This window comes from Carcharodon carcharias, chromosome 16 (genome assembly GCF_017639515.1).
Source record: "Carcharodon carcharias isolate sCarCar2 chromosome 16, sCarCar2.pri, whole genome shotgun sequence".
NCBI lineage: Eukaryota > Metazoa > Chordata > Chondrichthyes > Lamniformes > Lamnidae > Carcharodon > Carcharodon carcharias.
In genome coordinates, this window is record NC_054482.1 from 10,069,782 (window position 1) to 10,086,357 (window position 16,576).

A 16,576-nucleotide genomic window follows, 5' to 3' on the forward strand; every position below is an offset into this window, starting at 1 on the left:
TTTTTTTTGTTTATTTAACCCCTGCATTTTCTATATCCCTCTGGCTTTCTGTTGATTGAGCTTACAGCATCTGATGTAAGCATTTCTTTTTTGCCTTGTTCTACCCAGTATGCTCCCAAAGGACTTAATTTGTGCATCCTATGCTTTTTTCTTTATGGGAACATTAGTTTGAAACCCTCTGTCTCTCCTGGAATGTCGCCCACTACTATTAACACTGATTTACCTTCATGTAACTATTTCCAGTCCACTGAAGAAGAGTCATACGGACTCAAAATGTTAACTCTGTTTCTCTCTCCGCAGATGCTGCCAGATTTGCTGAGTTTTCCCAGCATTTTCTGTTTTTATTTCCGATTTCCAGCATCTGCAGTATTTTGCTTTTATTTCCAGTCCACCTTTGCTAAATTCCATCCCTTCATAAAATAGGTTTTATCCCAATTGAGAACTTTAAATCCTGGTTTAACTATGCTAGATCCAATTAATTATAATTACTACCAGCAAAATCCTCTGTCACCGATGCCCCTTCCACTTGTTCAGCTTCATTCCCTAAAACTCTGAGGTTCTTCATGAAGAACCTTTCATTGTTGATATTTTTGAGGTGATTACTGATCATCCTGCATATGCAAACACTTCCTGTGCTGATATTTCTGAGACACTGAAACAAAGTGCAATTATCTTAAAACATCCCCTTAGATGGCAATGTGTTTATTCAGCAAACTGAGATCAAATAATTTTGCTGTGGGTGAGAACCCTGTTGATTATAATTTCATGAGTGAAGCAACATCCTCAGCTTTTAAAACAACGTTCTGACACTTGTCTGATAACCGTTATATGATGATGTGAGATTACAAGATGTTATGCAAGTACAAATAGTCAAGAATTTACAGTTTTTATCTTTACACACTGTCTCAGAAAAACTTACATGAATCAATGATCCTTTTCACAAAGAGGCCAAATAGAGAATAAACAATTACTGCAAATGTGTTATTCGAGGTCCTTGAGTTATAACTTAACCAATTAAGCAAAGTTGAAATTATTTATTTGGTCATCTGAGCCCTGATATAACATCCACAATCATGCTTTCAATAATGTTGGATTTATAGGTTTGATTTTTACCTATTTTGAAGTTTCACTGTCAGGATTCATATCTTCTGTTTCCTTCACAGTTAAAGTTTCCAAGTGCCACACTGCATAGTTTGGAAGATGGTTAGCAAATGGCTGTGTCAGGCAACTTGCCATAAAGTTAGTGTGCTTTCCATCTTCAGTGAATGCTCATGAACATTGTCACACCAATAACTGAAAGGTGAATAATCTCCATACTAATTTGCTAAATTGCAGGCCTTATTTAGAGGGATATTAATTTCAACAAAATAAAAGTGTAAAGTCCTGAAAGAAGTGTCTCACAGTTCAGGGTGCTCATACCTAAATAAAAGGAAAAACTGTATAGTGCATTTAACGACCTCAGGACATTCCAAAGCACGTTACAGCCAATGAAGTACTTTTGAGATTTAGTCACTGTTGTCATGTAGGAAGCTCAGCAGCCAAATTGTACACAGCAAGCTCCCACAAACAGCAATGAGATAATGACTAGATAACCTGTTTTATTGATGTTGGTTGACTAAGAACGGAACAATCTTTTAAGTAGCTCCATTTAACCAGGGGACCTGACAAAAAGATTTGGGTCTGCCATTGAGGTTAAATCTCTTGAAACTAATTGGTTAAACTTTGAACATTCTATAAATCTTAGTTGCTGCAAACCAACCCAAGTTGTTTTTTATGGTTTGTTTTGTTTTCTCTTTCAGGCACATCACATCACGGTGGCTATTCCCATTCTTCAGTTGTGTATGCCTTAAAAGAATGTGGCATTCGTCACATTGACACTGCAAAAAGATATGGCTGTGAATCACATCTGAAGAAAGCAATCAGAGAGAGTGGCGTGAATCGGGAGAGCCTGTGGATAACTACAAAACTCTGGCCTGGGGACTATGGCTGTGAAACCACTAAAGCAGCTTGTTTGGATTCCTGCAAAAGACTCGGTCTGGATTACATCGGTATGAACAAATACCCAAACAAGTTTAAGAGATATGATTCTGTTAAATGATGATTTAAGTTTTGGAGCTGTTTGTATTTTTTAAAAATGTGAACTTGATGCACTTTTATTTTTCATCAAGATACTAATTTTTTAATATAAGTTTTTCGGTTAGAGGAAATTTAGTGGCCCTATCTTCCTTCTGACCAGCTAGCCTTCACTTTCTCCTCTTGTGCTTGTCATTCAGCATGCAGGTCAGCTGCACTGACATTTATAACAGCGAGCCTATCAAGTTCTGAGTACAGATGTGCAGAAACCTTCAGCTGCTTCCTTCTCAGGCCACCCATTTACAAGATAGCTGACCAGAAAATCATGACCACTTTTGGTGACAGAATCGTAACATTTGTAACTTTACCTCAAACAATGTCAAATGAAGCCATTCAGCTCCTTTAATATTCTTCACTTTCATGATGCAAGTTCAATTGACCCAAATCCAATTTATCTTGCAGTCTAATTAAAACCCTTGTTAAATATAGCCAATGAATCAGCATCACAGAATCTCACAGTGCAGAAGAGGCCCTTCGGCCCATCGAGTCTGCACCGACATGTGAGAAACACCTGACCTACCTACCTAATCCCATTTACCAGCACTTGGCCCATTGACTTGAATGTCATGACGTGCTAAGTGCTCATCCAGGTACTTTTTAAATGATGTGAGCCAGAGATAAATATCTAAAACACTGAAAACACGAAATACCCTTAACCACCATAAGCAAGTGTTACTGAAATGCTGGTAATATTCAGTTAACAATGAAACTTTTATGCTTTTTCACTGTCTCTCCCAGCCAGTTTTGTCATCCCATTTAACTTCTGATCCTCTGCTATCATAGTATGCACGATCTACTTTAGTGAATTTGGCTCCTAAATAATGAGCTAAAAATGTGATATTTTGAAAAAAAATATGACAATTGGTTTAAAATCAGTAATTTAGTCTAGTTACTGATGTTTATAAACTGTTGTTCACACTTTCCCCTCCTGGCTTGTTACGTTTTTGGAATCACTCATTCGAAGTAATGCAACCCCTAGGCTTCCCACAAGGAAGACCACTTGCAAGAGAATATCAGAAACACATGGAATGAGAACAAGTTGCTAGACCCTCAGGCTGTATACAGTCCACTCTTTTGTGTATCATACCCATTACGTCTCGCACAAGAGTGACTGTCCTCACTTCCTCCACAAAAATAAATTGTGCAAAACTCCAGTATATCCACTCCAATGCACATCCCACACTGTTCTTCTAATTTCAGCAGTCTTATCTGGGATGGTGTTAATTTACTTCAACCAGCCTAGAGACCATGATGTTCCGCAGAAGATTCTAACAGATCTATCCTGAGATATTCACCTTTGTCTGTCATGGCTCAGTGGTAGCATGCTCACCTTGGATTCAGAGGATTATGGGTCTGGGTCTATTTCAGACACTTCAGTTTGTAACCTAGGCTGACATTTCAGTGCGTTACTGAAGCAGTGCTGAAGGAGTGTCATTTTTACAGAGTCAGAAAGTCACGGGGGAGGCCATTTGGCCCATCAAGTCAGTGCCAGCTCCCCACAGAGCAATCCAGTCGCTCCCACTCCCTAAAAAAGATGGTAAACCAAAACCCCCTCTGCCCTCCCTGGGACTTAAAACATCCCAAGGCATTATTCAAAGAAGAGCTGGGAGACTGTCTCAGTGTCCTGGCCTATATTTATGCCTCAATCAGCATCACCAAACATAATCAACAGGTCTAAAAACAGAAAATGCTGGAAAACTCAGCAGGTCTGGCAGCATCTGTGGAGAGAGAAACAGAATTAACGTTTCGAGTCCGTATGACTCTTTGGACTCAAAACCTAGGGTGGAATCATTCCGCATTTGCACTAAGTGTGGTAGTGGGTGGGTAAAACAAGGCTTTCACACTGTATCGTTCCAAACCTGCCACTTTATTTATGCATTCCTGGGAAACGCACCGTTTCCATGGTGGCTGGGCTCTAATTCACCCACCCGCCATTACCTCGTCGCTTCATCACACCGGGCACCATATTTATAGTCCAGCCGCATGCACACATCTCAGTGCTTCCTGCCCACGACTATGATAGGGAAGATGTCCACAAAAGGCAAAAAGTCCGCTGCCCCCGGTTTAGCGACGCATCACTGGAACGTGTTTGGATGCCATGGTTCCCCCACCAGGTTGTCCTTTACCCCCGCTCTGGTCGCAGGATGGGCAGCAGTATGACCAACCAGGCTTGGGAGGCGGTGGCAGCGGTGGTCAGCGCCAACAACCTTCAGAATGAAACAGCCGCCCAGTGCCACAAGAGGTTGAATGATCTCCTTCGTTCCATCAGGGTAAGTCACTCTTCTCATCACTCATCTCACACACTGAAAACCAATCACACATCCACAGGGATCTCACTCACTGCCAGTTCAAGGGACATCACCGTTCACTCTCTCACACTCACCGTCATTGTCCTCATCCGATCCATGGGACCACTCACCACCCACACATGCAAGGCATACTTATCATCTGGCCTGGTAGGTGTCCTGCTTACACTTTCCCCATCTCTATTCATGCAGGACAAGCTGGCACACAAGAGGGAGAGGTCGCAGACCAGTGGAGGAATGCCTGAAATCAAGGTCCTCACAGACTTTGAAAACAGAGCCATCCAGCTGGCTGGCGATGAACTGGATCAGTCCTGTGCTAACGGTGACGGTGCAGTGCAACATCCATCAGACAACCATGCTGTGAGTGGTGTGTCCTGTTTCACAGGTCATTGTCATGCCCTAATTAATCTCTCCTTGCTTTTGCAGCCTGAAGAGGAATCTGGAGGCAACCTCCTTGAAGTCCCGTCATAGCCCTCACTCACACTCCATCAGCACAGAGACACACACCTCAGTGGGGACCAGGCTTCGTAATAGTCTCGGGTTCACAATCTGGTGAGTACTTCGCACTGTCTGATCCACAGCAGGTGGTGGCAGGGACTTCCATTGTGTCTGGCACTCTGAGCACTGCTGAAGGCCAGAAATTTGCCGAGTCCCAGTCAGATGATGAGCCTTTGGACTGGGTCAGGTCCCAGTTGTTGGAGCTGAAAAGGAAAGCTCTGGAACATCAGGAAGGGATGTCTACTGCACTCCTCAGATTGCAAGGCACGATGGAGGAGTTAATCCGCCTTCACTCTGAGGTGATAGCCTCAGCATGCCAACACACCGAGGTCAACACTGGTACAATGGCAGCTGCCATGAAAACCTTGGTCCCGCACGTCGCTCCTGCACTGCCGTGTGGGCTCAACTCCATCGCTGATGCATAGTTGTCCTCCAACAATGTGTATGCGAGAGGGATGCTGGGCAGCTCAATCTCACTCTAGCTACCCCTTCTCCTCAAGGAGTCAGCCTGGGGCCCTCGGGCACCCAAAGGGAGGAGGATCAGCAGATGTACTCCTGTGGGCCACTAATCCAGGTGACTCCAGGAGTGTCCAGTCGATCCGAATCTCCTCTTCCTGTGACCTCAACTGTCATGAAGAGATATTAATGTCTATAATGTTATTGGAAATTATTTTTAAAGTGGAGTTGTAGTGGGGTCTGTGACTATGTGTTTGACTGTGCGTGTCTTAATTGGATTAAAGCCAGCTAGTCTGGATGCTTTGATGTATAGTAGTTTGAGATGTTAATTGGGCAAACAGTAAGGAAGTTAAAAGGTAAAGTGTACATTTGCATTTGTTGAATAAAGCATTCAAGAGCGGGAGTAAAATCTTGCACCTAGCTGGGAGATGCCAAGCAATGTGTTTATATTACTAATAAAATTAGTGAGGTAAAATGCTATTGTTAGAAGATGTGAAGTTAAAAGCCTAGTGATACCATGGAAAATTTACACTCAAAGGGGAAGCTAGGTGTAAAGAGGGAAAGGAGATTGTGTGTAAGGTAGAGGCATTTTAAGATCCCTCAAGTGTGAGAAGCCTCCGACCTGTAAACCTCAAGTCTGTCTGCAAGAACCCAGGGCTGAAAGAAACTAAATTTGAATGCCACTGTCCAGGGTGTGCTGTGCCAGGTGTTTCTTTAAAACTATGAGTTTTACTGTTGCCTTAACGGGGGTATAGCTGAGAGTCAGATTAATTAGTGGATTTTTGTAGTTATTATAGTAGTAATTTTGTAGACATATGTATGTGCTTACAATTTTTCTTGTATTAATAAATGTTTAATTTTATAAAACAACCTCTTGAGACTCAGTGGTCTTATTATTACTGAATTCAAAGCCTGCATCTTGAAACATACAAATTGCAGAAATGGGTTATGACAGTTTTTTTGTTTCCCTCTGAGATTTCAGCAACTCAGCCTTTACCATTGGCTGTGTCATAATATCAGTAAGCTTCAGCTCCGCAGGCTGAGGAGGATGCCACTGCCACGCAACAGGACCCCGAAAGCAGGCCGGGGCCCTTCAAGTCTCTGCCCTTCAGAGGATGCCCGCCAAGGTCATCACAGACAAGGTGTTGCAGTCAGCAGGCTGCCTCCACCTCTGCTGTGGATGTCCGGGGAGCGCCAAGACGCAGTGGCAAGGTTAAGAAAGTTAAGAAGAATTAGTTGCACAGCCTGGGCACGGGTGTTAATCACTTGTAGAACACTGTTCACTATTGTCAATAAACTCCCAAGAACGTCTCCTTGCCTGTGGCTCCTTGTTCTGATGTGCAGTATTTTTGTCACTCAGATGTGAAACCTTTCTGCACAAGATTAAGACAGGTGTCTCAGTTCAGGGCCTCTTCCCTGTGCTCTGTGCAGCCTTCAAGTCAAAGTGATGATCCGGCCTCTTACTCCCTGGACACAGTACTGACGCCTGCACCTCGACAGTGCTTGTCATTGCTGCCAGAGTGCAGTAGGCAGGCGTCACAGAGTTCCATCATTCAATCTGGGTGCTCTCAGCACCTTTAAGGTGGGGCTGGCCCCCATCTCTTCAGCATCTGTGACCAGTGGCACTGTGCTCCTGAAGGGCTCAGGTGCTGAAGGCGGACAAAGGATCAGATGCTTCTAAAGTTTCATGGCTGTGTATCAATGATATGACCCTGATCACAGAGCGCAAGTGAGCTGCCCTCAGCCAGACAGGAGTCAGACATTCTCAGAGGCTATGTGAAGATCTATGGAGTGTTCTCTTCATGTTGTCATCATCCTCCTGCAATTAAGCAACTATTAGGGCTTCCACTGCGTCTTCATGACAGGGACATTCTCACAGAGGTCATACTTGCGGACAGACCAAAGGTGCTCTGCAAAGCGGTCACCCAGTCTGCGTTTGGTCTCTCCAATGACCCAGACCTCCCTGTCGCTTGCCATTTCAACACTCCACCCTGCTCTCACGCCCACATGTCCGTCCTTGGCCTGCTGCATTGTTCCAGTGAAGCTCAACGCAAACTGGAGGAACAGCATCTCATCTTCCAACTAGGCACTTTACAGCCTTCCGGACTTAATATTGTGTTCAACAATTTTAGATCATGAACGCTCTCCTCCATCCCCACTCCCTTTCCCATCCCCCCTTTTTTTCCAATAATTTATATAGATTTTTCTTTTCCCACCTATTTCCATTATTTTTAAATGTATTTCCATTCATTGTTTTATCTCTACCTTTTAGCCTATTTCGATCCCTTCCCTTCACCCCACCCCCACTAGGGCTAGCTGTACCTTGCTTGTCCTGCTTTCTACCCTTAATTAGCACATTCCTTAGATAATATCACCACCTTCAACACCTCTTTGTCCTTTTGTCTGTGACATCTTTTGGCTATCTCCACCTATCACTGGCCCTCTATCCAGCTCTACCTCCCCTTCCCACCCTTAAACCAGCTTATATTTCACCTCTGTTCTGTTTTTACTTAGTTCTGTTAACTGTGTTCCTCTCTGCAGATGCTGTCAGACCTGCTGAGTTTTTCCAGGTATTTTTATTTTTGTTTTGGATTTGCGGCATCTGCAGTTTTTTGCTTTTATCTTCGCCCTTACATCCTGGCTGTCCTGGTCCCAGGCGAAATGCACAAAGTTGTATGCCTGCACAACGATGGCATCCATGACCTCATGGATGCATTTGTGGGTGGAGGTTTGTGAGATTGCACTGAGGTCCCCTGTGGAACCCTGGCAGGAGGCACTGGCTTAGAAATTGAGCCCTGCGGTCACTTCCATGGCCACTGGCAGTGGATGCCCTCCATGTCTCCGTGCTGCCAAACCCTGCGACTGCTGGCAGATGTGGCCAACTGGTTCTCTAGACATGCGCAGTCTTCGGCATTGGTTCTCAGTCATCTGCAGGGATGAAAGGCAGTGCCTATAGACCCTAGGTGTCACTAGGCGCCGACCAGCGATGGCTCGTCGTGGCTCTTGGGAGGTGAATGAGAGCCCCAGCTGCCCCTTCTTCCTGAAGTTGTTGCTCGTGCCTCTATGCAGCCAGGAGCCTCAGTCGCTTTCTCCTCCATCATCTTCACTCTCTGTAGGCCATCAGGCATACAGCTAGTTCACCAGGCTCCATGATCCTGATGTACTCCTCCTGCAGGATGAAAGAGAGAGAGAGAGACGTGGTTAGCATGGGTGTACTGAGAACCTGTCCTGGTTAAGTGGGAAGGCCCCTTAACACTTCCTGGAGAGTGCTGACCACCACTTGGAAGGCCAGAAATTAGTGCACTGTATGGCTGCCCGAAACCCCACCCTCCTCCACCCCACTCCACCTGATCAATTGGCGGCCGTTTTGCCCATTGAACTGCATGCTGTGCTCTCAGCTCAGGCGCAGGCATTCTCTTAAACTGCGCTGTTAGTGGAACCATTGGGGAGACAGTCCAAACAGGATTTCTGACATGGCAAGGGGCTGTGACCACCTCCAGCAGTGACTGCTCCATTGCCAGCTTTAGCAAGGAGATTGTACAACGTGTGCAGTCGTCCAACTGTTCTGCAGTTCACTAAAATCCTCATGATTTTGCAGTCTGTGCCTGGGGGGTGAAAAGCTCTGGAGCACCTAGTGGCACTTTGGTGCCTCTGCGTTGCTTCAGTGGACAGATAAGCTAGAAGCCCGATGCCAATCGTATCAACGTGGCTGCGCCCGAACTGTCTGCAGAGGAATGGTCACTTTATACAGGCTTCCCTAATGCATGGCCACTTCCCTCACCCACTCTACCCCCCCTCCCCACCCCAAATGCTTGAGCATTATATTCAATGGCAGGGCTGCCCTTGACCCCCACCCACCCCCACAAGTCGCCTCAACGGCAGGGCTGCCTTTGCCCTCCCCCCACAACTGGCTTCACATCGTCGTGAAACTGATTGTGACATACTGCCTGCTCACGCCACCAAACATGTCCAACGCTGGCGGGCATGGAAAATCCTGGCCATTAACCCTGTTTCTCTCGCCAAAGATGCCACCAGACCTGAGTTTTTCCGGCATTTTCTGTTTTATTTCAGATTTACAGCATCTGCAGTATTTTGCTTTTCTGATTATCTGGTCATTGCTGTTTGTGGGACTTTGATGTGTGTAAATTGGGTGCCGTGGTTCCTAGTACTTCATTATCTGTAAGGAATTTTAAGATATCCTGAGATTGTAAAAGGTGTCATATAAATGCTTTATTTTTTTTTTTGTCCAGTTATACAACATTATAACTCTAAACTATGATTGCATTATAATTTCCGGCACAATGTTATTTTCCAAAATAACTCTCTACCTACCTACAGTGAAAAGGAAATAATTTTGTATTATATTGCCCTTTTTAGTTGTGATTACAGAAGTTTAAGTAAATGTACTTTTTTTCCAAATTTATTGCTGGTTCCGTAAATATAGTAACATGGTTATTGCAAGTGACACACCCTAAAGTTGATGCTCGCCCTCTTGCTTTTTGTTTGGTTTAAAAGACAGGATGTGATGTCAGGAAAAGGGTTTTAATTAGGAAGCTGGTATTGTACTATTGGCAATGAGCAGCTGAACAAACAATACCGGTGGAATTTGGTTGTAATCATTTTAAAGGGCAAGCTTTCAAAATGCACCATTTGCATTGTTGAATATGTGCCTGCTTATTTCCGTCTTTTGCAAGCTATAGTTGCTATATGTAGAATATAGTATTGTTTTTAATTTGTAAGAGCCTCACCAGGGAGAAAGCTGGCAATTATACCACCAATGTTACTGATAAGGAGTTACTGAAAAAGTTTCACACAGTAAGTTCCAGGATTGTCATTATTTTCCATAAGGTAATCTTTCATTTTAGCCTGTAAACACTTCAAGTGTGTTTTGGCATCATTCTGAAAGTATGTAGGACCAGTTTTGGAGTTGGCAGGGAAAGTGACCAAGCAGCTGTGAGGGTGAGATAAAATGGTTACCTTCTGCATAAGCTGTGTGCTGACAATAACCACATATTGTTCTCATATTAAGGAGAACGTGTCCATCTGTCAATCACAGAAGTTTCAATAATAGAATCAAGCTTCTCGTGCCAATGTTTTGCTTTTAAAAGTGGATTTTTTTCTTTTGCAAAGTTTAAATTAGCCCCTCACTTTGTGGAATGATGTGAGGTACAGGGTGCTGCAACTTGCCTGTGTGCCTGATACACTGTCCTGTCCTTAAACAACGTGCCAAAACAAAACCTTAATCACTAGTCAACCATAAAAAGTATGGTTGTTGTATTACCATGGAAAGAGATGGTTCTGTGAATGCAACTCAATTCCCCATGCTGCTGCAAGGAGATACTGAGCACAGGCCAGGTGCTTCCCCATGAGGAAGTGATGTCCTCAGGTCACTCTTGTAGTTCCTGCAGCATTCTGAGTGTTTTTGACAGAGATTTGGGAGTTTACATGCTCACTTGACCATACTAAAATGTGGCCAAAAGAGACCAACTTGGGGGCTGGATTCATGTGCCAAAAATAAACCCGAGCACACTACAAAATTCCTGTTGTCGGAAAGTCCTGCTACCCAAGTCTGACTATTCATACAAAATAAGCCTTTATGATATTTTTCTTTTCAACTCTGTCTTGAGTTTATATAAACAATTACTAATAATCCTGTGTAATTATCTCCAATTTCTGATCAAGAAATAAATTCTATACACTTTCCATTGTATATAATTTTCATGATATATGTCACCAAAGAACTATCTTTTCATTCACGGGTGCTTGTGCAGGCATTATATGAGAAATGTGTACAAAAAATGCAGTAGCCCTATTGCTTTTATTAATATTTATAATAGTATTCATTTATCTCAAATAGAAACAATTCATGTTTTACTTTAGTAACATCTTTTGAATTAGAATTGTCACTGTACTTCCAGACATTACAGTGCTCCCTAGACATTATGTGCCCAGAATTTGCATTGCGAATGCAGTAGTACTTCTCAGATATTGGACAACTCCCAATATATTGCAGAACTGGCAAGGTATTGTATTCCTGTGGATTAAGCACTAGCATTCCTTCAGCTGCTCAGTTTGCCTTTTCACTTTGCTCTGAATTATAGGACGCTGTCCAACAAATTCTGAACTTCTTCACATCTTGAAAGTTTGAGACTGGCAGAGATTTTATTCTAAAGGCAAAATACTGTGGATGCTGGAAATCTGAAATAAAAACAAGAGTTAATGTTCAGGTAGATGACCTTGCATCAGGTCATTGACTCTGTTTCTTTCTCCTTAGATACTGCCTGTCCTGCTGAGTATTTCCAGCATTTTCTTTAGAGGTTTTATTATGTATAGCTGGCAACTTTGGATATTATATGGGGTTGGTTCATTATGTGAAGTTGCAATGAGGGTTTTCATTTTTTAAATGTTTTCATGGGCTGTCGGCATTGCTGGCAAAGCCAGCGTTTTGTTGCCCACCCCTAATCGCTACAATTGAGTGGCTTACTAGGCCATTTCAGAGGGCAGTTAAGAGTGGGTCTGGAAATGTAGACCAGACCAGGTAAGGATGGCAGATTTCCTTCTCCTTCCCCTAAAGGGGAAGATGGATTTTTACGACAATTGATGATGATTCCACAGGCACCATTACTGAAACTAGTTTTCAATTCCAGATCTGTTAATTGAAGTTAAATTCCACCAGTTGCTGTGGCAGGATTTGAATCCATGTCCCCAGATTATTAGCCTGGGCCTCTGGATTACTAGTCCAGTTACATTACCACTATGCCACCATGTCCCTTTTCTGCCTTTACAGATGCTGAAAAATCTGCTGTGTATTTCCAGCATTTCCAATTTTAATTTCAGATTTCTAACATGCAGTTTTCTTTGCTTAAGGCAATTACTAGACTTGGCAAAAAATTGGATCAAAATATTTGAAGGAGCTCTACTGGATGCAGAATATCGACATGGAAAGTGAAAAATTAGTAGAATTTTGCCCGGCTTTAAGAACAGTTAAGTGTGATTAAACAAGAAGACCAATCAGATCTTAGGCATTAAGTTGAGCTACTGCGTCTGCATAATTTCATTGTGACTTTAAATGACTCACCAAACAATGTGTGGAAACCAATTATATTTTTCAAGATTGTGATTTACTATACCAGCGCTTCATTTCGTTGAAATGAAAGTTCTCAATTTATTGAAGACAGGAAGAGGAAGCCCTATCTGCATTTGTTTGTCCAATTTCTCCTTTTTTTGTACACTAATTAATATCATGCATCCTGTTCTCCCTGGGAAGATAGCTGTAGCAATTCAAAGGCCTCTCTGTGCTTGTCATCAGTGTCAGCTTGAAATCAGCTGGTGGTCAAATTTATTTAAACGGAGTAGCTAAACTTCATGTATTTTCAAACAAATGTTGCAGTAACATGAGAATATACTATTTCTTTTGTAATTTTTATTCCTTAACCTTTACTGTATTGTCATATATATAAAAAATGGCAAGTATTCCTATTGGCAAAACTGTTCAGAAAATGTCAGCAGCCTTGCTTTTCTGACGTAAAGATTAAAATAGTTGTTCTTATTTTCTGTTTCTTTACAACAGGAAAATATTCAGACCTGTAAACTCAGTTATTTCCAGTAACAATTATCGTTCCAAAAAAAAACTCCAATGGTCTTGCAATATAATGGAATTTCGATTTATTTGAAGACAATCTAGGCAAGTGGATTGATTAACCAGCCTGCCTAACCGACTCAACATCTCTGCAGGAATAATGATTTAATGTTATAGCAAATCAGTTTCCATGGTGGTTTACAGCACTGGAATCAATAGCAGATTTTCATCTGAATTGCTTGCTCTTTGGGACATGCTTTTCTGATCTGCGTGGGTATGGGAATCTGACTGTACTAAATATTTGCCGAGCTCAGTCAGGGAGTTGCTGTTCACATCAGCAACTCATGCATGTGCTGCTAATATATTTCTCTAAACATTGGTTTTGATTCATATTTCCTTCGGTGAATAAATAAAGGTACATATATTCCTGTTTCAGATCTTTATCTCATGCACTGGCCTGATGGAAATGCCCTGGGCAAAACAAATCGAGAACTCCGAGCTGAAACTTGGCAAATAATGGAAGAACTGTATGATGAAGGTGAGCGGTGGTTATGAACTAGACTATGAGCAGACTCGCAAAATATATTGTGCTGTTATTTTCTTGTGTCTTGAAACTATTTTAATTCTTTAATTAGTGATAGTAGACTTGAACTACTAATCTGTATATAATTTTCCAGAGTATTTTCCTAAATTGAGTTTTTTTTTTCACTCTTTGCCTATTCTGGGGGATTTCATGATTTGGGGGCAGGGTGGTCGGGGGAAGCAGATACAGGTGATGCTATGAAGAAGTTACACTATGGCAGAACAGGACAGGGTCAGTGAACAAGTTAGTCTTTGCCTGTCCATTTTTGTATGTTCATCCCAATACTAAGGGGCAGAGGCAGGTTGATCTTCCCCGTTGATGTTCATTATCACAGTTCTCAACATAATACATTTCTGACCTACAATAGGTCATCTGAGGAGGCTAATAATTGGGCTAGATGCTTCTGAATTTCCTGAAGATGTAATAAGATGGTTGCAGAATATCAGTTGCAGAGGCCTAGAGCAGTGTTTTCTGCATATACATTTGGTTGGGGATGTTTTGGAGTACAAAGGAAACTTGAAAGAGGGGAAAGAATAAATGAGAGAAGTGGTTTTTTTCCACAGAATCCTGAGATTTTGGAAATGGTCTGTAGTTCAGTACGCTCTTGTATTACATTCCATATCAGGAGTTTATGTTTTAAAAAAAACCTGTAGAAATTCTGTGATGGAATGAATCTGAATTCTGCATTTTGAAATTAATGTAGGGTATTCAACGGTTCAATAACATTTGTTGAGTAAATTCTAAACACTTCACAGTTACAGGAAAATCTCTGTTATCCAGCATGCTCTGGGAACGGGAGGTGCTGGTTAATCAAATATGCTGGTTAACTAAGATGCAAGGTGAGTTCCGCATTTTCATCCAATCAGAAAGCTCCAGGGTGATCACGCAGGTGTTGGGGTCTCGAGAAGTGCAGGAGCGCACGAATCAAGTGAGCGGTGCTGAGGGGAGATGGTGCTGCAGAACAATGGGAGGCTGAGACCAGAGCAAGGACAGGCCATCGATAGCAACTACCAGTGAGTTTGACATCTCCAGCCAAAAGACAGATCCAACCCCAGAATTCCAGTTAATAGAGAATTCTGGTTGGCAGGATGCCGGAGAACAGAAATTTTACTTTATTTACTTCCGATACACTCCAACAGGGTAAAGTAACTGAACAGATAGTTTAAGAAGGAAACAGAATCTAACGTGCATTTACTTCGGTGCTGTACCACTTGATAGATACTGTATAAAGGTTTTCAATAATATCTAATTTCCAATTCATTTCCAGAGAGATTGATTACATGACATAACCTGCTGTAACTGGAGTCAAGTGTAATAAGCTTGGAAGTTTCATGAAATGGTTCTTGGTTCCTGAGAGGACAGAAAGCCTTGGCTAAATTGTATTGGGATGCCTGGGCTCAACAAATGCCTTTCTGTGTTCTTCTGCATGTTCCAATTACCCCAATTTCATAAGCAAGAATTTCCATTTTTACAGTTGGAAGTGATGTCTTGAGATACAAATCTTCCTTGGGACAGGACTCCTGCACAGAGAAGGAGTATTGTGTGAGGTTTATTGCAGATCTTATGGATAGATACATGATGTTGATATCTCTCCTCTGCTCCTGTATTTAGTTATGTAGTGTACATGGAGCTCTTTGAAATTATTCTTATGCAGAGAAATGAGTGCCAGTGGGATTCATAATCTCATTGGTGTGTCAACAACATGACATTACAGTATTTAATTTTCTTCATCTAAAATAAGTAGAAATGCTTATTGTAAAGTTGAAACATACTATAAATCTGCTCCAATATATCATGTCCTAATGTGACATAATAAGATGGTAATTATCTCTACTTGTGCATTATTCCATTCTCACATTGTTGTTAAATTTATCATTTGCAACAAGCACAATTGCTTATTAAGGAAAGTCTAGGTCTCTGTATGTTTCCTATATCTGCGTAAACATTGTTATAAAGATATTTGTTATCCTTCTGTTTTTTTAAAGAAAGTCATATTTCTTGCTCTTTTGAATCTGCTTGGTATGTACTACCCTTCCCACTTGACCTACATTGGTGACATCACTAATTAGAAGAGCTATCTGTTTCTCAGAGTGCCCCAATTCATTTTCGGATGCAACACAGTCTGAAGCAAGTCAATAGAAGGAAAAGGTAGCTGAGCAGTCTGGATGCTTTCGTGATGCACTATTTTGAGGAAATGTAACATATTGGGCCTGAACTTCTTTGGAGTGGCATTCAGTGTTGGGTTGCCATTCCGTTCCCAATTTCTTACCTTAATTTTTTTTCGATCCTATGTTGCCCAACCTTCCAACTGAGGCCAGGCGAGATCCAGGTGGTGCAGCGTGTCCCTGGGGCCTAGCATGGACGTGCAGCTGAGTAGAACGGAAGGAGGCCACACCCCCTTTTTTACAGCACTAGCTGCCATAAACCAAGTAAGTTAAAGGCCCATTGAAGTTTAAAGGTCCTTGACAGGCCAGGAGAAAGTAAGTGTCATAGCGGTAAGGCAGCAGGGGTGGATGAGATTTGTCTGGAGATGTTGAAGGCACTGGACAATGTTGGGGTGTCGTAGTTAACGTGCCTCTTCAATGTTGCGTGGAAGGCGGGGACAGTACCACTGGATTGGCAAACTGGGGTGGTGGTCCCCATCTTTAAGAAAGGAGACCAGAGGGTGTGCCCCAATTACAGAGGGATCACACTCCTCAGACTCCCTGGGAAAGCCTATGCCAGAATGCTGGAGAGGAGACTTCATCCGTTAGTCGAACCTCAGATTCAGGAGGAACAATGGGATTCCGTCCTGGTCTTGGAACAGTGGACCAGCTCTTTGCCCTCTGACATACAACCGTGTTCCTCAGGATATTTTGTGGGAGGTGCTACAGGAATAAGAGGTGCCGCCTCTGTGTGCCAACAAGTTCCTCTATTTGCGGAGTGAAAGTGGTGTCTGCATTCTCGCCGTGAAGTCGAATTCGCTCAAGGTGGGCGTTGGACTCCACCAAGGGTGCACCTTGTCTCCACTTCTGTTAGTGA

The 16,576-nt window shown here is 42.6% G+C and overlaps 1 protein-coding gene across 3 annotated transcripts in view; it reads left to right on the top strand.

The window, feature by feature from the left end:
• zgc:110366 (uncharacterized protein LOC550476 homolog) overlaps positions 1-16,576 on the top strand; it is a 141,952-nt gene that overhangs the window by 46,549 nt on the left and 78,827 nt on the right. For all 3 annotated transcript variants that reach the window (XM_041208834.1, XM_041208835.1, XM_041208836.1), the window contains exons 2-3: positions 1,800-2,048; positions 13,409-13,510. In XM_041208834.1, coding sequence (XP_041064768.1) covers positions 1,800-2,048; positions 13,409-13,510 — 351 coding nt within the window. The remainder of the gene's footprint in view (positions 1-1,799; positions 2,049-13,408; positions 13,511-16,576) is intronic.